This window comes from Callithrix jacchus, chromosome 11, assembly GCF_049354715.1.
Source record: "Callithrix jacchus isolate 240 chromosome 11, calJac240_pri, whole genome shotgun sequence".
Classification (NCBI taxonomy): domain Eukaryota; kingdom Metazoa; phylum Chordata; class Mammalia; order Primates; family Cebidae; genus Callithrix; species Callithrix jacchus.
In genome coordinates, this window is record NC_133512.1 from 41,812,863 (window position 1) to 41,837,689 (window position 24,827).

At 38.1% G+C, this 24,827-nt stretch overlaps 2 protein-coding genes across 7 annotated transcripts in view; one reads left to right on the top strand and one right to left on the bottom strand.

Moving 5' to 3' along the window:
• Nucleotides 1-258, bottom strand: part of BZW2 (basic leucine zipper and W2 domains 2) — a 65,551-nt gene extending 65,293 nt beyond the window's left edge. For both annotated transcript variants that reach the window (XM_035253712.3, XM_002751537.7), the window contains exon 1: nucleotides 157-258. The gene's annotated coding sequence lies outside the window, so the exon portion shown is untranslated. The remainder of the gene's footprint in view (nucleotides 1-156) is intronic.
• Nucleotides 259-652: 394 nt separating this feature from the next.
• Nucleotides 653-24,827, top strand: part of ANKMY2 (ankyrin repeat and MYND domain containing 2) — a 51,361-nt gene continuing 27,186 nt past the window's right edge. For 3 of the 5 annotated variants that reach the window (XR_008473353.2, XR_008473352.2, XM_002751540.7), the window contains exons 1-4: nucleotides 653-932; nucleotides 10,734-10,798; nucleotides 19,821-19,959; nucleotides 22,238-22,336. Coding sequence is in view for 3 of the 5 variants with exons in the window: in XM_002751540.7 (XP_002751586.1) it covers nucleotides 866-932; nucleotides 10,734-10,798; nucleotides 19,821-19,959; nucleotides 22,238-22,336 (370 nt within the window). In the remaining 2 variants the exon portion in view is untranslated. Of the gene's footprint in view, nucleotides 933-10,733; nucleotides 10,799-19,088; nucleotides 19,248-19,820; nucleotides 19,960-22,237; nucleotides 22,337-24,827 lie in introns of all 5 variants that reach the window. The other 2 variants (XM_035253710.3, XM_035253711.3) reach the window with 2 other exon arrangements.

Here is a 24,827-nt window from a genome sequence, read left to right on the forward strand (position 1 = left end):
GGTGAAGCGAGGGCTTCTCCGAGACGCAGGAAGCCGCCCCAGGAGGCACACGATTCCTCCCCGCCAGCTCCGGCCCGGTGGAAGCCCCTGAGGGGCGGCAGTCGCGGCTCTCGCAACCCTCCCGGCACCCCCAGCCTCACCTAGGCAGCTTCTCACCTGTCCGAGGAGGTAGCGACGACGCGCAAGGCTGGCGGCTGCGGCGATTCGTGCAGCGGCAACGACGGCAGCGGCAGCAGCGGCGGCAGACAATGGAGGAGTGAAGGACAGACACATTGACATAGACACACGGAACCCGGCGCAGTCCCGCCTCCCGCACCGCCCCCGCCTCCCAGCCCGCCCCCACCCGGACCACGCCACTCCTGGGGGCATGGTGGGGATACGGCGACAACCGGGGGTCTCTGCACGCCCCAGAAAGCCGTCGTTGAACACAGAACCAATATCTAGGAAATTATTCAATACTACACGTGGCCAAATATTTGAAGCGGACAGGATAGGGGTGCGGAACGTGTAGGAGGAATTTAATTCCCCCCTCCGGGTTTCTGCATTTGGTTTTTCCCTCCCAGGTTGCTCCAATGGCGGTCTCTCGCTGCCGCCTCCTGCGGCTCCTCCTCCTCGGCCGGCCCAATGACAGGCGGCGGGCGGTGACTGCCGCGAGGCCTGCAGAGACCGCCCGCTCGGCTCGCCCGAGCTCGCCCGCTGTCCGCTAGCCTGCTGGAGGCAGGAGAGAAGCGGAGCGCTTCCGCGGTTGGCACTCAGTGTCTTGGTCTCAACTTGCCTCTTTGCGGCAGGCGTTCCCAATACAGACGCATCATTTCTTTTTTAATACTTCCTAAGACACGGAATAACCTTCAAGCTGGCGGGACCAATGGTTCACATAAAGAAAGGCGAGCTGACCCAGGAGGAGAAGGAGCTGCTGGAAGTCATCGGGAAAGGTATGGGTGCTGGGCTGCGACGCGGACGCTGCGGGCCTGACCGGGGGGCGTGGCGGAGCCCGGGGGGCGCCCCTGGCCTGAGTGGCCTTTGGCTGCGGTTCTGCAAGGTTGGCAGCCTGGAACCGGGAAAGAGCGTTTCTCCCTTTGGTCCGGGACGGGTTGTGGGTCAGAGAGGGGAGGTAGAAGCAGTGCTGGGACAAGAGAGGTTACAGAGGCTCGGCCTCTAAATCCGCTTTCGGAAACGTACGGATTTCCACGCCCAACCTTAGATTAATGCGAGTGTCCCGGGGCTTGGGCCCCAGTGTGTGCCTTCTTCACTGCTCCCCGGGGATTTTGACCACGGTGGGTCCTGGTGGTTTCAGGTTCTTAGGCGGGTGTCTAAAGCGCCCTTTAGACTTCCGCAGACCGAATGATCTGGATACTTTGCTGCGCCCCGCCCCCGCTTGGGAGTGTAGGGCGCCCTTAGGGAGAGGGGTTCTTTATAAGGGCACAGAACTAGGTCTGTAATTTGGTGCATTGAGACTTCCGCATCCAGAGCCTCCCTGGCTTCCATAAGCCCCCACAGCCGCAGGAACCCTAGAGAGACGAGGAAATTGGCGAGGCGTCCACACCCACCCCTCGGCCCACGTTGCACAGCAGCGACCTTCTCATTGTGCTCCTCCGTGCTTTCTCATCCACTCTCCCGATGCGTGCCCCACTTCCGCTCACAGAGTCCCGGCAGGGAGCCCCAAAGAGGAGCCAGAAGCCATATTTTCCCGAAGTCCCCGAGTGGACGTCCCAGAGGAGTTCCCTGCCGAGTCCCGTTACCTGGCAGGTGACATCAGCGTGACTGCATGCTTCTCCTGCACTCTCACGGCGCGGGGCTGGGGATGCCTGGGACTGCGGGCATAATTAATGTGGTGATTTTAAACGCAATAATAATATAGCCATGTCTGCCCTCGAATGGCAGAGGTTCCAGTCTTTGTAGCATAAGGCTTCCTAGTTTCCAATTTTATTTACTTAGTAGCCAGGCCAAAATGTGGAATCCTAGACAACAAGGCAGACTTATTCTTCATAGAAACAAGGAAACTCAAGGAGAAAAAATTCAGGTTTGAACTCAACAGGTGCTGATGAGCTGAGCCCACCGGATCAGATCTCAACTATTCTAAATCAATCAATTTATCAATAATGTGTTCTTTGCATGGAATTTGGGGATTCGGGTTAGAGTTTTTATTGTTGCACTACATGGTCCTCTCTGACCTATTTGACATTTCAGTCTTTCAGTTCTTCCTGTCTCTGGGTAATTTCTCCCTGCCTTTGATGGCTCCGGCGTTCATTTAAGCAAACATGCAAGTTCTCGCTGTGTTCCAGGTACTGTGTTGGGCACAAAGGAGACAAATGATCAATTCACAGTCCACCAGGGACAAAAATTCTTTTAAACCTGACAGAGCTAGTACATGTCCTCTCTTTTTTTTCTCTCCCTCTCTCTTTTGTTTCATTGTTTGAGACAGGATCTTGCTCTTCACCCAGGCTGGAGTTGCAGCTCTTTGCAGCCTCCACCTCCCTAGTAGCTGGGACTACAGGTGTGAGCCACCATGCCTGGCAACTTTAAAACTTTTCTTTTTTTTTTTTTGTAGAGATGGAGGTCTCCCTATGTTGCCCAGGCTCGTCTTGAACTCCTGGACTCAAGTGATCCTCTGCCTCAGCTTCCCTAAGTGCTGAGATTACAGGCATGAACCACTGGGCCTGGCCCATCATGAGTGCTCTTAAAAGTGGAAAATAGTGAGCAGTTTTATAAATTGAGTCTCTGACAGGGGAGAAGGGATTCCTTGGATACATTCTCAGGAGTCCACCAGTTTTTATTTCAAAGATTATATAAACTTGAATGAATGTGCATTTATTCTGGTTAGTGCTGTGAGATTTCTGAGCTCACATGGTACATCAAGTTTCATGAGTGCATTGATGCTTTCATTGCTTTAATTGGCCCACGCCATTGAGAAAAGAACTGATGTGGACCTAGAATGTGATGCCTTCTTGTCAAATGAAGGTCTGTGGGATATCACTTGCACTCACAAAGAAGAGTAATGGGCCAGGCACGGTGGCTCATGTCTGTAATTCCAGCACTTTGGGATGCTGAGGTGGGCAAATCATGAGGTTAGGAGATCAAGACCATGTTGGCTAACACGGTGAAACCCAATCTCTACTAAAAATACAAAAAAAATTAGCCAGGTGTGGTAGTATATGCCTGTAGTCCCAGCTACTCAGAAGGCTGAGGCTGGAGAATCGCTTGAACCCAAAGCAGTGAGCAGAGACTGAGCCACTGCACTCCAGATTGGGTGAAAGAGAGACACTCCATCTAAAAAAAAAAAAAAAAAGAAAGAAAGAAAAGTAATGGGAGAATGGGAGATAGGAGATGAACAACCATAGCCAACATTTATTGACTGTTATCGCCAGCCACACATAATTTTAAGTATTTTAAACATATTAATGCATTTAATTTTGATGAGCTAGGAATTAGTTTTAAGCTATAACAATATGAGAGACAGCATGGGATAGTGGTTAACCATGCAGGCCATGTTTGAAATTCTAACTCATTTACTGGTGATGTGGCCTTTGGGCAAGTGACTTTTCCTCAGCCTCAAGTCCTCCATGTGAAAAATGGGAATAATAATAATACCCACCTCCCAACGTTGTTATAAGGATGAAAGGAGTTAGTATAGTTAAAGCATTTAAAGCACTGCTTGTGTTTGAGATAAATTTGGTAATCTTCACTTTATAGGCAAGGAAACTGAGGAACCTGGGGAGTTAGGAAACAGTATCAAATAGGTGAGTGGCAGAGCAGAAGTATCACAGGGCAGTAAATAGGCTGTACTTAAAAGCAAACTAAATGAAATGTGAAACCAGCACCATAGCAGTCCATACAGTATTCACTCTGAGAGGTCATTTAGGTTTACCAAAACAGCATCTGTCAAGTTATCTCAGTTTTAAATGTTACTGATTTTGTAGTTTTGTGTGCATTAAATATAAAATAAATTTTTATTTTATAGTTGAAGAAAAATCATAAGCAAAGTTTATATTTCTGCCAAAAATAGCCTTTTTTTTCTTTTCTTTCTTTTATTTTTTTTTTTTTTTTTTTTTTTTTTTTTGAGACAGTTTCGTGCTTGTCTCCCAGGCTGGAGTGCAGAGGCGTGATCTCAGCTTACTGCAGCCTCCACCTCCTGGGTTCAAGTGATTCTCCTGCTTCAGCCTCCTGAGATTATAGGCACCTGCCACCACACTGGGCTAATTTTTGTACTTTTAGTAGTGACCAGGTTTCACTATGTTGGCCAGGCTAGTCTTGAACTCCTGACCTCAGGTGATCTGCCCAGCTTGGCCTCCCAAGCATTTTTTTAAAAAGTGGGTGAAGTGAGGGTTTTTTTTTGTTTTGTTTTGTTTTGTTTGCTTTCATACATTTTTCAACTTTGAAAAACTCTAGACTAGACAATAAGTTCTAGTACTTTGAACTAACAGTAACTTTTCAGCAAAATCTGGCCTGGCATCTTGAACAATCTAAAATGAACTTGGCAAATATTTAAGTGATTCCCCACCTGCCAGCCACTGCTCTCCAGAAATTAGCAGACTATAAATGGGACGTTTTATTTATTAGAATGCCAAGAAGTTCCAGATGAAAATAAAAATATGTTTCCAACGTACTCATTTAATAGTTAATGACAGCATTCATTTAACAATATGTAAGAGAAAATTGAAATCACCGAACTGTGTTTAATTGGCTTATATTACATGTAGAGTGACCCATTCTTCTAAGCTTTGATACCTTTTTCATTAATATCTGAGCAAGCACTATTGTGAAATAAATTAAACCTTTTTTTTTTTTTAAAGACTGGGTTTTGCCATGTTAGTCAGGCTGGTCTTGAACTCCTGACCTCAGGTGATCCGCCCACTTTGGCCTCCAAAGTGCTTGGATTACAGGCGTGAGCCACCACGCCCAGCCAATTAAACCTTTTCCAAGGCTATGAACTAGATGATTTTCCCATTACTTATTTAGTACCTGAAATTCCTGAGCTCACTGTTGCTAACAAGAAAGTGATATATTTCCTATTTTTTAAATCATATCTGTGTAAAAGAAGCTATGAAACAGGTTTGGACAATAGAGGTTTTCTTACCTACTTTATTGAGATGCAATAAATTGCACATATTAAGGTACACATTTTTTAAATCAGTTTTGATTTGAACATATGTCTGTGAAACCATCACTAAGATCAACGTAATGAACATCTCTATCAACCCCAAAAAGTCCTTATGCCTCTTTGTAATCTGTGACTACCTTCCCCCTCATCTGCAGGCAATCACTAACAGATATCTGCCTCTTGATTAGATTCTATTCCAGAATTTTATATTAGTGGAATCGTACAATAAGTATCCTCTTTTTGAGGGGGGTACCTGGCTTCTTTCATTCAACATTATGATTTTGAGGTTCCTTTGTATTGTGTGTACCAGTAGTATGTAGCTTATTTTCTTCTTTCATTTCCACTGGAAGGATATACTATTACAATTGTTGTTTCCAATTTGGGACTATTGAAGTAAGATCCTGTTCTAAGGTCCTATGCAGTTAATAATACTTCTAGTGACTTTATGGTTGAGAAACATTCAAGTCTGCTTATAACCAATTATAGTACAGAGTTCAAAGAAAAAGTTAACTTAAAATATATGGTTACCATTAGTTGTATGGCCAGACAGGTTATGCAACCTATATGGGCTTTATTATCTTGATTTTCACAACAGTAGCTCTTTTAGAAACTCTCAATGTTATACCAAGCTCTGTAATACTAATTTAAGATCATTTTGTTACAAAGTCTAAAAATAGATATGAGGAGAAGACCTTTTAGAAACATCACACAAAGTCACTATTTAAAAATACATGTTATAATTAGGTGGCTCACGCCTGTAATCCCAGCACTTTGGGAGGCCGAGGTGGGTGGATTACGAGGTCAAGAGATTGAGACCATCCTGGTCAACATGGTGAAACCCCGTCTTTACTGAAAATACAAAAAAATTAACTGGGCTTGGTGGCGCGTGCCTGTAGTCCCAGCTACTCAGGAGGCTGAGGCGGAATTGCTTGAACTCGGGAGGAGGAGGTTGCGGTGAGCTGAGATAGCGCCATTGCGCTCCAGCCTGGGTAACAAGAGCGATACTCCGTCTAAAAAAAAAAGAAGTCTCCACTTTTAAAATATATTTACAGCTTCAGATCTATGATTATATCAAAATTTATATCCATATGTTGTTTTAAAATTAAGGCACTTTAAACATTTTTACATGATTTTTATATGTAAGTACTAAGCACTGTAACAACTAACAAAGCTAAAGTGATTTCTAAATCCTTAACTTGATTATATAGTTTTAAAAATATCCATATTTGTGGATTCCAATAAATAATGATTGAGATCCAGCTGGGCACAGTGGCTGAATCTATGGAGTGACCCTTCTGTGCTTTGGGAGGCAAAGGCAGGAGGATCACTTGAACCCATGAGTTTGTGACCAGTCAGGGTCTCAACATAGTGAGACCCCATTTTTACAAAAAATGTAAAATTTAGCTGGGTACAGTGGCATGGACCTATAGTCCTAGCTACTCAGGAGACTGAGGCAGGAGGATTGCTTGAACCCAGCAATTCAAGGCTGCAGTGAGCCATGTTCATGCCTCTGTACTCGGGCCTGGACTATGGAGCAAGGACTTAGATCTATAAAAAATTAAAGTAATAATAATAAACAATGATTAAAATTTATACTTATTTGAATCTCATTGTTGTGTGATGAATTGCTGAAAACAGAATGTTTGTTTCTCCTGTTGTGTTTGTTTTGGCTATATCTGCTTGTCTTCGGTAGAGACCCGTGTTCCCTATCTGGATATTGGAAATGTTACGAATTATACTGTGCTCCTCTGAATATAAAATAAAAAGAAGATATAATAAAGGCTTATATGTATGTGCTCCAGCTTAGGACAAGTCCCCAGTACTCTTCAGATAACTATGGATGGATACTATTGTCCTTGTTTCATAGATAAGGAAACAGAGTTTTGCAGGTCTATTTATTTATTTATTTACTTACTTATTTTTTTGAGATGGAGTCTCGCTCTGTTGTCCAGGCTGGAGTGCAGTGGTGCAATCTCTGCTCACTGTAACCTCCACCTCCTGGGTTCAAACAATTCTCCAGTCTCAACCTCCTGAATAGCTGGGATTACAAGCACGCACCACTACACCCAGCTAATTTTTGTATTTCTTTTTCAGTAGGGACAGGTTTCACCATGTTGGCCAGGCTGGTCTTGAACTCCTGACCTCAGGTAATCCACCTGCCTTGACCTCCCAATGTGCTGGGATTATAGGCATGAGCCACCCTGCCCGGCCAAGTTTTACAGAACTTGTTCCACTTTATAGTATTCCTGAAAGAGCTGTCATGTGGTAGAAGAGAGCAGCAACACTAAGAATATCATTTTTTTTGAGACAGGGTCTCGTTTTGTTGACCCAGCTGGAGTACAGTGGCATGACGATAGCTCACTACAGCCTTGACCTCCTGGTCTCAAGCAATCTTCCTTCCTCAACCTCCTGAGTAGCTGGGACTACAGGTGCATGCCACCACGCCTGGCTGATTTTTCAGAGATTTTTTTGTAGAGGTAGGGTCTCAGTATGTTGTCCATACTGGGAAAATATTATGTATACAATTTCTTCTCTCCTAAAATGCTTGTTCATCCAGATAAAGTGATCAGTCCCACCCGAATGAGGCAGGTTGTGCTGTATTTTCTTCTTTGTTTTGAGCAATTGGAGAAATTCTCTAAAGGGAAATAAATCACTAATTATTTCATTAGTTGAGGTCTGTTGTTTCTTATCTCCAGTGAAGGTAAATGTTGGCTCCTTGCACATTCCTTCTTAGAGTACTCTATCTTCCACCCCCAGCAGTTTGTAAAATCAGATTTTACGTATTTCTTTCCCAGAATAAAGCAATTAATCTTTTAAACTTACTTGTAAAATATTTTTTAAGTCTACTATGGACAGTAGGAATGACATAAAGTAAAAAATCCTTCTGTGTGAGCCATGTGTTTCACATTTCTATGCTATTCTGGACTTTCTATAATTTCCAACTAATGTCATTACATTGTGAACACCAAATTGGAAATCATGACACTTTTTCCTCTTGGAGTGTTTTGCTCATCCGTGTTCCGAATCTATTTTTATTCTCTAGAAGCCCAATCTGTTTCAGATTATTTTTCTCATTTGGGTCCCTGCATTTCAAAAGGCTAACCTTAACCTGTTGAGTGGCGTGTGTGTGATTGTGTGTGTGTGTGTACATGTGTAATGTAATAAGAAATATCTATTTGGTCTCTGCCCCTGGCTCCTAAGGCACAGCTCCTAAAACCCTTATAATCTCCTGAGCAATAGAGGTGCTAGGTGAATCTTTTCTTCTCATATTTGGTCGTTGACCCTGGTTCCTGACACAGAGTTCCTAATCCCTTGGAATTTCCTGGGTGTTAGGAATGTCTTTTGTTCTAATGAGGTGACTGTTGGATAGCTTCAGGATGGGGTCTGGTCAAGAGAAAGTCCAAGCCATGATTAGAAAGTTCAAACTTTCAACTCTACCCCTCCCCTGCATCTTTAGGAAAGGGAGAGGAGCTGAAGACTGACTTAATAATAGATAACATCTATGTGAGGAAGCTTGCATAAATATTGCTGAACTATAGATTGCAGAGAGCTTCCAGATTGCTGAACTCATGGAAGTTCTTGGAAGAAAGAGTGCCTGGAGAGTGTGGAATCTCCGTGTCCCGTGCCACATACCTTGCTCTTTGCCCTTCTTCCATCTGGCTGTTCATCTGACCCTTTGTAATATTTTTTGCAGTTGATGGGTAAATGTAAGTAGTGTTTCCCTGAGTTCTGTGAGCTGTCCTAGCAAATTATGGAATCTGAGGAGGGGATCATGGGAACCCTGACTTACAGCCAGTCAGAAGCACAGGGGGTTATGATTGGCATCTGAAGTGGGGACAGTCTTGTGAACTGAGCCCTTGACCTAGGAGATCTAACTCTAACTTCTGGTAAACAGTGTTAGAAGTGAGTTAAATTATAGGAACCCCATTAGTGTCCAGTGGAGAATTGCTTGGTGTATATGGAGGAGACCCCCATATATCTGGTGTCAGAAGTGAAGGACTGAGACTATTGAGTGAGAGTTTAGTAGGAGAAAACTGTTTGTTTTCTATTATACATGCATCGTCTTTAAAATATATTGTTCCCTTACAGAATATGTTAACTTAGATTAGATTGTTGGCTATTGGGCAAACATCTTAGAGAATTATCAGCTTGTTCTCTAATGAGAGCCAAATGTTTATGATCTTAATTCCCATTCTACTGTTTACGTGTAGCAGGCCTTGACATGCTCTTGCCTTCTTCCCATAGTATTCTCCCTTTCCTGCAGAAACATCTCCTGGGCAGATAGAAAATAGCTTTGGTTCTCAGTGGAGAATGGGATTTGGATGAAGCATCTTCCTCAAGTGAAACTGGGGTACAGGGTTTTTTGCTCTGGTTTCATTCTTCTATAAAGATTTTTGAGAAAGTCTCTGATGAGAAGCCACAGGTATGAATAAGGTTTCATAAAGAACTGGCTTGCATGCTTTTTTTTTTTTTCACACAAAAGCTTTTTGCCTTCTCATAACCATTCAGCCAGTGATACTAACTGCTTTCAGATGGAATACAGGGTCAGAAAAATGCACTATTTATAAAAAATAGCTGTCATCATACTCCAGGGACATGTAGATCATTCACTTGACATTTTCCCAACAGAGCTATTTCTCTGTCTCTCTAGGAGACATTTCTTTTTCTCCTCTGTTGGTGAGGGGAACTCAGGTGACTTACTTAAGAAGTGGGTCAGAGAGAAAGAAGCATGCTAATCTTTATTTTGCATTCCACCTTTAACTTTAGAAGGCTAGTAGAATTTAGCACATTCTCACACTACAAGTCTAAATTTAAAGAGAGGAAATAACCTGGTTGGGAGATTCATCTAATCTTTTATGTTCTTTTATAGGAGAGGCTTATCTCAGCCTTTTTTCCTGAGCACATTCAATTTCATTGTTCTCTTCCCAGTGAAACCAGAAATTTCTTGGCAGAATGTATGGCTGGCTTATACTAATAATAATAGCAACATTCTCTCCTGCAAGTATGCTTCTGTCATTATGCTTTATAGAAGACTGGAAAAACCTGACAATTGTGGCCCAATTATAGCTTATTTCCAAATGTACAGAGGAGTGACCTTCAGGTTTACATTAAATGACTTTCAGGGTGGTGAGTACTGATCATAGAGCACTTTTATATAGTACTAGGCATTAAAGATACATTTCACCTAAGTTTTTTCAAAACCAAGCATTCTATTATAAATAGGCCTTCAATTCACAAGATATGGTGCTGACAGATTATATAAATACTGACTGCATTTTGAATTCCAAGTATTACATTGAGTGGAATTTAAGCTTCAGATGGTGATTTGGATTAGATGCCCTTTAAGATTTTTTTCAGTATTAAGTCTTATTCTTTGTGGTCATTGTATTGCTGCCAAAAGGAAAATGTGGCCAATTTAATATACTTTAAGGTCTGTGAAAATAAAAACAAGATGGAGCTATTTTTGGCTTCCATAAATCTATTCTACTGGACAATTACTTTGTAAAATAAATAGTATGTGATTGGATGTTTCATTTCTTAGCAACTACCCTGACTAGTCTTAGTTTTACAGATAACTTCTTAAAGTTTATTTCCTTGATGTTAAATAACCCTACTTTTCATGTTTTTTTTTAAGGTACTGTCCAAGAAGCTGGAACATTATTATCCAGCAAGAATGTTCGTGTCAACTGTTTGGACGAGGTAAAATTTTAGAAGTTTAATAAAGGATTTTACTCCCTATGAGAATAGATAATATAACAAATCTGTTAATACAAGTTTTTTTCTAGCACTTATGCTCATGTTATACTAATAATTCCTAAACTAAATGTAAGCAAATAGGTCATAAAAGACAAGTAAGTATATAAAAGTTGTTTAATCTTGTTAGTATTCAAATAAGTGCAAATAAAGTCAAAATCATATTATTTCTTGTCTAGAATGGGGAAAAATGGACTAAAATTCCAAAGATTTAAAAGATGCTAATGGTTAAGTGTAAATCGATGCACTCTTCTGTAGAAAATTTTGGAATATGTGTCAATTTTAACCGAGTATATTCTTTGATCCAGCAACTTCACTTCTAGGGAAAGTTAAGTGCACCTAAACTCAATTTCCTAGAATAGTTGCTTCTAAAATACGTTTTGGAAATAGTGGTAACATCTGAGCATTACAGTAGCCATTGGTCATGTGTGACCATTAAATTCTTCAAATATGGAAAGTTTGACTGAGGAAATGGATATTTATATTTCTTCACTTTCCTTCATTTCTTTCATTTATTAGCAGCTTTTATTGAGATATAATTAATATACAATAAGGTGTACATATTTAAAATGTAAAATGTATGGAGCTTTGATATATCGCTATACCTATAAAACCATCACCATAATCAAGACAATATATCCATCACCTCAAAGGTTTCTTTATACCCCTTTGTGATCTTTCCTTCCTGCCCTTCCCCACCCACTCCTGCAGAAAGCATTAATTTGCTTTTAGTCACAATATATTAGTCTGCATTTCCAAGAATTTTATATAAATGAAATCACACAATAAGTACTCTTTTTTTTTTTAAATCTAGCATCTTTTACCTAGCATAGAGATTCACCCATGCTGTAGCATATAGTATTACTTTTTCTTGCTGAGTAATTTTTTTTATTGTTTGTGTATATCATAATCTTTTTATCTATTCAACTGCTGATAGAGTTTTTGGGTTGTTTCCAGTTTGGGGACTATTACCATAAACCTTCTAAGAACATTTATGTACAAATATTGGTTGCGAATGTGTTTTTATTTCCTTTGAATGATGTATCTTCTCTTTGTGTTGTAGTTTTTATCTTTCTGTATTGGATTGTTTTTTATTGGGTGCTAGATATTGTAAATTTTGCCTTGTTGGGTGCTGTATGATTTTGTCTTTTGATAAGTACTCCTGAGCTTTTTTTTTTTTAATGAACACAGTTAAGTTACTTGAAAGCAGTTTCATTATTTTAGTTCTAGTTTTTAATTTTTGTTAGGTGGCATTAGTGAAATGCTCGGTGAAGGATTTTTTCCTGGTGCTGAACTAAGACACTTCCTTGTCCTCTATGCAATGTTCTCAGATGCTTGAGATTTTCAAGCCCGGCTGGTGGGAACAGGCACTCTTCCTGGCCCCGTGTGAGCTCTGGAAGCTGTTCCTCCTAATGCTGTCAGCTAGTTCTCTGCCCAGCCTTGGGTAGTTTCCACACATGCTTGTGTTGATCAGTACTCCAGCCAAACACTCAGAAGAAACCCTCTGTAGATCTTTAGAATTCTCCTCCTGTGCAGCTCTCTTCTGTCTTTTACTCTTCCTGGGAACTTAAGCCAATTTGGTAACCTTGGGTGCCCAACTGCATCACCTCAGTGCAGTCTGCCAGGCTCAGTCTGGATGACCTCTCCATATACTGTAACCTAGAAACCTGTTAAGGTGATAAGCTAGGCAATTGTAGGAGCCAATTCAGTTGCTTTCCATGCCTCCGAAATCACGTTTTGTTGCCTGACTTACTGTGTCTTGTAAATTGTTATTTTATATATTTAATGTGTTTTTCTGTTATTCTAGGAAGAAGATCACTCTGGTTTCCATTACTATATCTTGGCTGGAAGTACCAGTTTATAATTTTGTTCAATTTTAATTAATTAGAAATTAAAATTTAAATAGCCAATATGTGGTTAGTGGCTACTATATTACATAGCACGGTCTAGTGCTAAAAAGTTACTTGAACTTCCGTTTCTCATGCAGAAGGGAAAGGGGTTCTGTTAACTCTTTACCCACACATGGGTAGCAAAATTAATATCACGCAAAACAAAGTTTAAAGCAACATGTAATTATATGAATTTTCTCTCATATATTAAATTAATAATCCACCTTAAGCCTTTTCTTCTAAACTTATCAGCTATAAGCAATGAGGTTCATAAAGGAAAAAATGATAATGCTCAAAGGAGAAATCTGTGAGACCAAAATAGCACCTTTTAGAAACTAACAGATTAAATAGAAAAAAAGTAACTCAGAACAGAAAATGTGGATTACCCAATTAACAGTAAATGGACTGTATATCAGCAGAAAAAAATTAATGTATCTTCTTTTTTACACGTAACATTGATAAAAATTAGTCCATGTATTATACTATTTTCTAAAGGAAATTGTAGCTGATTTCAAACAGCTTTGCTAAATGTAGTATAATACATTTGAAAAGAAACAAAAATATAATCCAGATAATGGAACACATATCTTGGAATTTGTTTTTTTGATTCTAAATAATGCTTCTGTTAATGAAGATATAGAAATAAAAATTGCCTACTGTTTACAACTGAAAATACAACATTTATCAAAACCTTTGTTTGGTGGCTGAAGTGATACTTAGAAAAATTTTGTAGTGTTTATTATTCTACTTTTAATCTTTGTGTTGTTCTGAGCTTTCAATTCATGAAATTATTAAAAGAGTATGTATACTAAAAAAAATAGAAATGATTTATAAAAAATAAAGCAAAAAAATTTAAAAGCAGATTAACATAAGCAACAATATGAAAATAGGTAAACTGGAAATCATCAAAATTAAAAACTTTTGTGTTTCAATGCATACCACCAAGAAAGTGAAGACAATCTATAGAATGGGAGGACAGTTTTACAAATTGTATCTGATAAGGGACTTGTAACTAGAAAATATTAAGAACTCCTGTAACTCAATAATAAAAAATTTATAACTCAATTAAAAAATGAGCGAAGGATCTGGATAGACTTTGCTGCAGAGAAGATACACAAATGATCAATACATAATTTAAAAAGGCTGAACATCTTTAACAATCAGGGAAATGCAAATAAAGAACACAGTGAAATACCACTTCATATCCACCAGGATAGTTATAATCAAAAAGGTGGTACAGCAGGTATATTAGATAAAGAAATTGGAGCCTTCATACATTGCTGGTGGGAATGTAAATTGTGTAGCCATTTTGGAAAATAGTCTCGCAGTTCTTCACATAATTAATTAAATGTGGAGTTACCATATGACCCAGAAATCCTAGATATATACTTAAGAGAAATGAAAGTAAATATCCACACAAAATTTTGCATATGCAAAGACATGTTTATGACAGCATTATTCATAATAGCCAAAGGTAGAAACAACCCAAATGTTCAACTGATGAATAGTTCGACAAAATGTAGTATAATCCTACAATGGGTATGATTCAAGATGAAAGAAATACTGATATCTGCTACAATATGTGCAAACTTTGAAAACATTAATGCTAAGTGAAAGAAATCAGTCACAAAAGACTGTGTATTTTATGATTCCATTTATACAAAATATCAAAAATAGGCGAATTCATAGGGACAGAAGGTAAATTAATGGATGACTAGGGCTGGGTAAGGGAGTGTGGGGAATGACTGCTAGTGGGTATGAAGTTTCTTTTGGGATGATGAAAATGTTCAAAAATTAATTGTGATGATGGATGCATAACTCTGTGAATATATTAAACCCATTTATTTGTACAAATTAACTGGGTAAATTGTATGGTATGTAAATTGTATTTCAATAAAACTGTTAGGAAAGAAAAAAAACAGTAAAAATTATCAAATTAAAACCAAAATATAGATACAACTTGGGAAGTACAAGCAAGAAAATAACATGTATAAACAGTAAGAAGGAAGAAAGGAAAAGAGAAAGGGAAGGAGGGAAGGATGGAGAAAGGAAAACATAACTGCAATTATAAAGAAGATTGTCATAACTTTTTTATTATGCCAACGGATTTCAAAACCCATATGATCTTTGTAGAAAAATTAAAACAGACATATTAATCTCATATAGAAGTAAAAATACTGGTGCGGGTGTGCTGACTTCAAGTGATTGGCAGCACTTTCGGAGGCCGAGGCTGGCAGATCACCTGAGGTCAGGGGTTCAGGACCAGCCTGGCCAACATGGTGAAACCCCATCTCTACTAAAAATACAAAAATTAGCTGAGTGTGGTGGTGGGCGCCTGTAGTCCCAGCTACTCAGGAGGCTGAGGCAGGAGAATCACTTGAACCCAGGAGGCGGAGGTTGCAGTGAGCCAAGATCTCGCCGTTGCACTCCAGCCTGGGTGACAGAGCAAGACTCCATCTCATTAAAATAAAAAAAAAAAAAAAGAAGTAGAAAAACTGTAATAATCAAGGGAAATGTGTGTAAATATTTTGAAATCTCCTATCACCTTTAAAAGCTGCAACCCAGAGTAAGCTTTACCAAACCTTAAGGACCAGTTAATTATCATTTTACGCTAGTTATACTGTTAGTTTAGAAAAAGATGGGAAGATACTCAACTCATTTATTTAATAAGGCTAGTATAATGCTGATGCCAAATAGTAAGAAGTTCCACAAAACTATGGACCCAATTCACTTCATAAATACAGAGGCAAAAATTCTAAAAATCTTAGCAAGTTGATCCAGCCATCTCTTGAAATGTTGTACAACATCATAAACAACTAAGGTTTTCCCAAGAATGTTAGGATCGTTCAGTTTCAGAAAATCTTTCAACATAATTCACTGTATTACAGAATGAAAGAGAAAAAAATAGGATCATCTCAACAGATGCTAAAATGTATATTATAAAATTTAATAATCTTTGATGGTGTAAACTAACAAATTAGGATAGAACTACTCTTCTGTAACTTGATAGGTTAGCAGAAACCTTCCACAAACATTTGCATCATACTTAGTGTTCAAATAGAAGTACCAGGATCAAGACCAGAAGCTTCCTGACATGTTCCTGAAGATTGTGAGTGGGCTACAAACACACTTGGCCTCTCTGACGATCTAGAGTTCTGCACGTTCATTCCCTTTCCCTGGAGCATTCTTCCTGTAGTTATTTGCATTCCTTGCCTCCCCAACTCCTTTCAGGGCTTTGTTCAAGTGCTACCTTCCTGGAATGTCCTCTTTAAATTAATAGCCTTCTCTTTCCCTCTGGCACTACTCCCCTTTACTCAATGTTAGTTTCCTCTAGCATGTGGATCACCATCCCCCTAGTCTTCTGTACTGTAAGTGCCAGGGACTTAGACTGTGGGAGGCATGGAGTTTGCTTATTGCTACCTCCAATGTTTAGATCAATGCCTGACATATATTAAGCACTTATTAAATATTTGCTGAATCAATGGATGCCACATTTAATGACATGGAATTGCAATATAATAGCCTAGTGCTGATGAATTCTTTGACTTAAGAATTATGGAAGAAGACCTTTAATTTTAAGGTAATTATATCTAAAGAATTGTAGAAGCTTGTTTCTCATGCAATTCAAGTAAGCAGACTACCTGCAGGGTTATCTTTGGGAAATCACAAGGATGCGAGGATTTTTACTCTTACATAACATTGAATCTAAGATGCCATAGATTTAAAATTTCATCTAGATGTTATTTAAATGAGATGAGTGGAAACTGATGGTGATTTGTGAGACTTGAGTAAAGTGAAACTCAATTCTGGAGATTTTAAATATAAAAATGAGATACATCTAAGAACTGATGAATTACAGTGTAACATTTTATGAAATCTTATCACTACCTTTCTAGTTTGAGTAGAGATGGACATTTATTATTTTACTATTCTGTCTGATACTAAGTTATTTCATCTTTACAACTGTAATGTAACATTTTAAATTTACTTGCATCATGTATTTTGAACATGGGAATATTTTCTTGTACTTCTAGTAGATAAGCAGTATTGTTTCAAATTATTTTCTTTTCTGGATATTTCAACTATAAAAATACTAGAATAAATAGAACATTTATAGCATGGTGGCTTTATATCTCTATGGAGCATCAAAATTTATTAATATTACCTCTCTTTACTTTGCCCATGGGAAAGTTTTTATAAATAACGTGGTACTAGAACCAAGATAATGTATAGAAATCATTGCAGTCTAAATTTATAATTTTCTTTGTACTGTTCTAAATTCTTATAACACAAAATTGTACTAAGATAGAAAAGTACATGTGATAGCCTCTTTGAAAAATGAGTGTAAATTAGTTACTTATCACTAGTTTGGTTCCTAATACCCGTGACCATCCCATCTACCATAGCACTGAAATTTGATATGGGAAGATCATATACCTGCATTATAAACATGACAAAAAGAGGATGTTCAGAGATGGCACAGCAGATGATATGATTGGGATAGATATTTACCTTTTGTTTTTAATTAATTAATTTATTTATTTTTGAGATGGAGTCTTGCTCTGTTGCGCAGGCTGGAATGCAGTAGTGCCATCTCAGCTTACTGCAAACTCTGCCTCCTAGGTTCAAGTGATTCTCCTGCCTCAGTCTCCCAAGTAGCTGGAACTATGGGTGCCTGCCACCATGCCTGGCTAATTCTTGTATTTTTAATGGAGACGGAGTCCCACCCTGCTGGCCAGGCTGGTCTCAAACTCCTTACTTCAAGTAATCTGCCTGCCTTGGCCTCCCAAAGTGCTGGGATTACAGGTGTGAGCCACCGCGCATGGGCAATATTTACCCTTTTGGAAAGAAACTCTCTCATTGGTTTGCTCTAAAAACCAATTTCTGCTAAGGTGACAGCTGGTAAACAAAAAAGAACAAGGAAGAAAGAGAAAAGAGACAGGAAAATTTTTTTTAAATGAGAGGAAAGGGAGTAGTAGGAGACATGATGACAGGTAAATGGGCAGAAGTGATTAACACAAATGACAGTGAAAACACAGGTACACTAAAAAATAAGGACAGTTGGCGATGTGAGACTCTAAAGCTTTCCATATCTCTTTTGCTCTTAAGCAGACTATCACTTTCTGTTGAAAGCTTTGTGTTTTGTTTTATTTTGCTTTGTTTTCTTAAAAAAGCTTCAGAACCCTTCTGTAGTCTGGAGATTATTCATTCTCAGAGTTAGAGAACCTCTTGCAGGATTGGATTCCTGGGTGATTGACTGCCCACCTATTCTGGATAAACAGAAAAAAGCTAACTCGATAGTGAAGTCTGGATCCTAAAATCTGTATCAGAAACAGCTGTTTCCTTCTTTGCGGTGGCCTTCCTGATGGTACTGTGTCCTTTCCCTGCCACCTATCAGGCTAGCCACTAGCTTCTTATGGACAGTTATATCATCCTTTAGGAGCTATCACCCTAGTCATGCTCGCAATACGGTTTTGCCTTATTTAAAAGCTAGAGTTCATGCAGTCCATTCCTATTCCCTTATAGCACTCCATTGGCTGGCTCTATACAATGAGATTGGCCCGCACTCACCCACCCACTTCCAACATACTAGTATTCCATCCCTATGGAAACACCGAGCTAAGGGAGTGTTAAAAGTTATCATCTGCTAATCATTTTTCCATTCTTACTCTCAAGAAATGCCCATAGCTTCCACGAAGTTGCCTCTTGTGCAGCCAACTGAAAGATCCCAGCCTTTCTATCATTCCTGTCTCCACAACCCTCTGAGCATACTGTGTACTGTGTTAACAAGAGGATGACTTATGTTTGTAGTAATAATCTGGAAGCATGAAGAATAATTCACATTATGTTAGCATTCTAAGCTTCACTAAGGTAACAGATTATATCTTTTACAGAGGTTTTCATCCAAAACAACTTTGATATTTTGGCACCATTTAGCTTATTACTGAGAAAATTTACTCACGGGAACAGTTCATCCACTTATCTACCAAATAATAGTAGCACCTAGGACATAAAAAGTTGGATGTTTCATTGGATATGCACAAAGCGTATGGAGACCAAACAGTGTAGCCTAAATACTACCAACCATTTCACAATATATATACAATCACATGCAATCAAATCATATGTCTGATCAAAATATATGTGTGATTTGACTAAACAATGTAGCCTAGGGTAAATACTACCAGCCATTTCTCCATATTTATGGAATCACATATAATCAAATCATATGTATGATCAAAATATATGTGTGATTTGGGGGATTATGGTTTTTAAAAATACTACTACTATAATATGCATTTCCTGTACCTTTTCTTATTGACAATAATTTGTTAAAAATTTTCCAGTTCAAGGCTGGGCGTGGTGGCTCACGCCTGTAATCCCAGCACTTTGGGAAAAGGCAGGTGGATCATCTGAGGTCAGGAATTCGAGACCAGCCTGACCAACGTGGTGAAACCCTGTCTCTTAAAAAAAAAAAGAAAAATTTTCCAGTTCAGTAGATACAGGTGAAGTCATTCATTTAATGTACCTTCATAATATCCCATGTTATACATATGCTGTAGTTTTTTCAGTCTTCCCCTTGAGAGGCATTGCTTGAGATTTTTCTTCTTTTAAAAAAAAATGTGTGTATCTGTTTGTTCATTTGCTTTCTGAGAAGGTAAGTATGTTTAGAAAATTTGGGTTTCAATCCCTTCCCCCACCATTATTAGTCATGTGCGGTTGAGCAAGTCTTCTCTGAATCTTTTTGCTAATCTGTAAAAAAAAATCTCCAGTAATAAAATCATCTCTTTTCCTCAGAAGTTTAATGAAGATCCAAGTGTGGCAGTAAATATAAAAATACATATTATAAAGACCATCTTAATTAATTTATATTCATTTTGTGTTTCACCAGATTGGCCAGGCTGGTCTCGAACTTCTGACCTCTTGATCTGCCTGCCTTGGCCTCTGAAAGGGCTGGGATTACAGGCGTGAGCCACCATGCCTGGCCCCTCATTTTATGTTTCTAATTGCAGAAATTGTTCATAGGTACAGAAAAGATAAAACAGTAGCAGTAATACTTTTTTCCCTTTCTATTAAAGAATGGAATGACTCCTCTAATGCATGCAGCATATAAAGGAAAACTCGATATGTGCAAATTACTACTGAGACATGGAGCCGACGTAAATTGTCATCAACATGAACATGGATACACAGCCCTCATGTTTGCTGCACTTTCTGGTGAAGTTTTAGTATTTATTTATAAATTTTAGTTACCTATACAAACTAAGTACATATATACTAACAGATTAAATTCATTTTTATTTTAGTAATTTTAAGATCAAGTTTTAAGGAAAGGAATGATGGGAATTGATTTTTGAGAAGCTACAATGTAGGAAATAAATTATATAGTTAATTTGGTGATCTGTTTCTTGTGTTATTTAAATCAATTGATTCTTTATGTGGACAACATTTTGATGGAACTGAGGAACTGGATCTATTTTTCTTTCAAGGTACCGCCTTTGATGTTCTATATCTTTATATTTTCAAATGTATGGAAACTTCTTTGTTCTCTTGATCAAACAGATTCTGTGATAGAACTGTCTGTTTACCTCACTGGCATTTATATACTAAATATAATGAGCCATGTAGAAAGTTACTCTGATTTGTATCATTTATTATTTGCTGAATAAAGACAATTTAGAAATACTGTCTAAAATTAAATGGGGTTATCTGTAATTGGTACAGCTTTTTGAAAAATACAGAAGTAATATAATATCCTTGTACTTTGAATATAATAATCTATGTTTTCATAATCCTGGAACCTAGAAGCGTTTCTAAGCATTATATAAAACATAGAATCCTAAAAGGACAATTTTGACCAATTTAATTACATAAAAATTTAACATTTTCATTTGTAGAATATACCATAAATAGTTAAAATACAAATGAAAAACTAAAAATATTTATTTTACATCTTAAAGGATTATATTGTTAAATATAAAAAGTTCTTTTAGCCAGCCACAGTGGCTCACACCTTAATCCCAGCACCTTGGGAGACCAAGGTGGGCAAATTGCTTGAGTCCAGGAGTTCAGGATCATCCTGGGCAACATGGTGAGACCCCCGTCTCTACCAAAAATACACATACTAGCCAGGCATGATGGCACATATCTGCAGTTTCAGCTACTTAGAAGGCTGAGGCAGGAGGATTTTTGAGCCTGGGAGGCAGAGGTTGCAGTGAGCCAAGATCGTGCCCCTGGACTCCCGCCTGGGTGACAGAGTGAGACTCTTTTCCCCCCACGAAAGAAAGAGTTCTTATAAATCAATTAGAAAAAGAAAAATAACCGGTGGCTCATGCCTGTAATCCCAGCACTTTGGAAGGCTGAGGCAGGTTTATCACGAGATCAAGAGATCGAGACCATCCTGGTCAACATGGTGAAACCCCCGTCTCTACTAAAAATACAAAAAAATTAGCTGGGCATGGTGGCACGTGCCTGTAATCCCAGCTACTCAGGAGGCTGAGGCAGGAGAATTGCCTGAACCCAGGAGGCGGAGGTTGAGGTGAGCCGAGATTGCGCCATTGCACCCCAGTAAGAAGAGCGAAAACTCCGTCTCAAAAAAAAAAAAAAAGAAAAAGAAAAATACCGCAGTAGAAAATTGGACAGGAAACAAAAGAAATACAATCTGCTGATCATACAAAACATTTTCTGCAGTAATCAAAGAAATGCCAATTAGAACAATAAATTATTATTTTTTAGCTTATTATACTGGCAAATGTTAAGAAAGAGCTATAATGCTCAGTAACTTCTTTACACTATGTTGGGCAGTACCTGTCAGTCCAGCCTTGCTGGGTGGCAGCCTGGCAAAATGCATTTAAAATATGTGTAATCTTTGATCTAGCAATATTTCCCAGGAACTGTTCCTAAGGAAATCATAATTCAAACTTGTGAAAATGAATGAAAAATACCACTGAGTGTAATTCTTAATAGCAAAATACCCATAATGACTATGTTAGTAGAAGAATGTGAATAGAATAACATGTGTATCTTTAGATAGAAAAAAGGTGTAGAAAGATAAATTCCCCAATGGCTAACAGTTACTCCAGAGCCAGTAGGGTGTGAGGAATGGGAGGGGTAGTTGATATTAAAGGGGAATCATATTCATTGTATCTCTTTTAAAAAATTTTTTTGTATGTGTATTTTGATTTCATACTAAGTGTTACCTCTAGGAAAACATACTTCATTACTTCATTTTGTTTAAAAAAGCAATATTCAATTCTGTACTGCTTTTTGTATTGCTTGATTTGTTTTCCAGAAAATAAGGTTAATTTCTAAGTAGGTTCTGTAGCATTTTATTCTTTACTGTAGTTATGATTCATGTTTTAAAAGAAAATGAAAATATCCATCTGACAGAGACCTAAAACTAACTGGGGGAAGAAAGGGTACAGAGAGCTTAGAAGGGGATGTTTAAACTGTGTCCTCCTTAACATTGACAAATATGTTTTCTTTAAAACTTAAGGTAATAAAGACATCACATGGGTAATGTTGGAAGCTGGTGCTGACACAGATGTTGTCAACTCCGTGGGAAGAACAGCAGCTCAGATGGCAGCCTTTGTGGGTGAGATTTTGCTGCAGTTTTACATTAGATTATACCCAAAATTTCCCTTGTGGGGAAAAAAACCACTTTGCTTCTCATGGTGAAAATATTATCATGTTGCTTTTAAAAAAACTAAGTACAGTCCACTGTAACTTAATGAAACACCTAGTGACTTTTTGGAGAAAACAAACCGCTATTTTGAATTTCCATTTTTTGGAATACGGGGAGTAGCGGGCCATTGTAATTGCACGCAAATGCTTATAACATGTATATTTAATGTCTCTAATAGAAGTAGCTAAACCTAATGTTTGAGAATGTGAACAGTGAAGTCAGTAATCTCAAGTTAAATTTTGGCTGTGTTATATAATAGCAAAGTACTTAATAATTATGACCTTCAGCTTCCTCATGGTAAAATGTTACACGGTTATTGTGAGGATTAAAAGAGATGATAGACCTGAGCTTTCCATGTAACACTAAATAAATGTCATTAGTTACTGTTGTTAGTAACTATTACAACATTGACATGACTCCCAGGAAAGAGTACTTGATGGTAATGTACAACTACTTCATTATCATTATCATCAACCACAGACATTTGTGGTCCAATAATTCTTGGCATGTTAATCCTGTTATTTGACATAACGTAAGTAAAGAGTGGGAGTGAATTCTTGATCTTTGGTATTTTTAGGCCATTGAATTGATGGTGAAGAGAATCCACTGAGAGAAAATCAAAGATAGCGACGTGATTTATTGGAAGTGCCATAAGTGGCCTTATAGGGACTAATAATTCATTAAATAAATAATGCTCACAATCTATAAAGCAAGCATCACTGTAAGTGTCTTGGTTATAGTGATAACAACACAGAGATTGTTCATGCTTTCATGGCACTTAGAGGGTAATAGCAATGACAAATGGTGCAAAAATACATACTTTGAGGTAGGGCTTAAGAGCTACATAAATTTACATAGGAAAGGAGGATCTATCCCATTCAAGGGGGTTTAGAGAGAAGTCAAGCTCAGATACAGTGGAAATTAGGTACAGAGGATGGTAAGTGAATATTATGTTAAATTTTATTATGGCATTTTCTTGAAACTACTAGTAGTAGCTGCCATTGATTAAGCCAGACACTCAGTTGCCTTATGACAGCTTTTTCTGTTAGAAGAAATTTTCTTATTTTAATTTCAGGATTTGAGAAAAGTGTGGCCTTGTATAAGCTTCGGAGAAATCTTTTAACTCCCATACATACAGGCCCCAAGTTGCCCCCAGCTCAGTTCTAAGCTAATTTTGATGGTGTCACTGGGGGAAAGAACACTAAGGTAGGAATCTGGAGACTTGAACTTTAGTTCATGTGTACTGATAATTAGTTCCAGGATCATGGGGCAAATTCCTTTACCTCCATAGGCCTCAGTTTTCTAATCTGTATGCAAAGAATCAGGGGAATTAATGTGATCTCTGAACTTCTATTTAATTTTACAAGTTTTTATTATATCCACAATGTAACAAAATAGGGCTCAGACAGAGGTAAAATAATTATCCCAAGATCACAGGTCTGGAAATGGAGGAGTCTCTTGTTTCAGGCATTAATACCATACTCCTTGCTCTTTCTTAACACTGTAATACCAACAAAATTCTCACTAAGGTAGAAATTGTTTATAATCCCATCCTAAAATAAGAGTAATGTTTTCATTCCATTTTAATCTATTCAGACTAATTTCACAGACAAAAAATTACATTGCACCCTTCCAGTTGTTATTGTATTTTCCAAATAATTAGCCTTTTAAAAAGTTCATTCTCTTCTTTTTGTTTCCTTGAAGTGGATCAGTATGTATACATGTGAACATACATATATAAGGTTTTTGTCATTCTTTAAAAATGCCGTCCATCACACAGCAGGTATTCCTTATAACTTGTTTTTTTCACTGGAAGTTCCTCCCATCTCAGTAGGTATAATTCATTTCCTTCAACAGCTACATGATATTTCATGATATAGGTGTTCCATAGTTCAGTTAGCTCTCCCTTATTGACATATTTTACAGTTTTTACAAATAATGTAATAGTCATCCCTGATCTTATATTTTTTACATTTTAGAACTTTAATATTTCTAAAGTATTTCCTAGAAGTAAAATTGCTGAGATAAAGGTTATAGAGTTTTAATTTTAGTGTAAGTCTAGATTCCTTTCCAAAAGGGCATAGTAATTCACAGTAGTGTCCTCATCAGAGCTGGGTATACCATACCTTGATTTTTGCCAGTCTGATAGTTAAAAAGATGGCACATTGTGAATTTACTTTCCCCTTATTATTAATGAAATTAAGCACGTCTGTTGTTGGTAATTTGTATTTTCTCTTCTGTGGATTACCCACTTGTACTCTTTATTCATTTTGGCGGGGGGGATGCCCTTTTTTTTTTTATTGCTTTGAAGAGCTTTATGCATACAAATCCATTATCTAACAAATGTGTTCCAAGTATTTTATATCAGTCGTTTTTCTCCTTTCTCCTCCTCCTCTCTTTC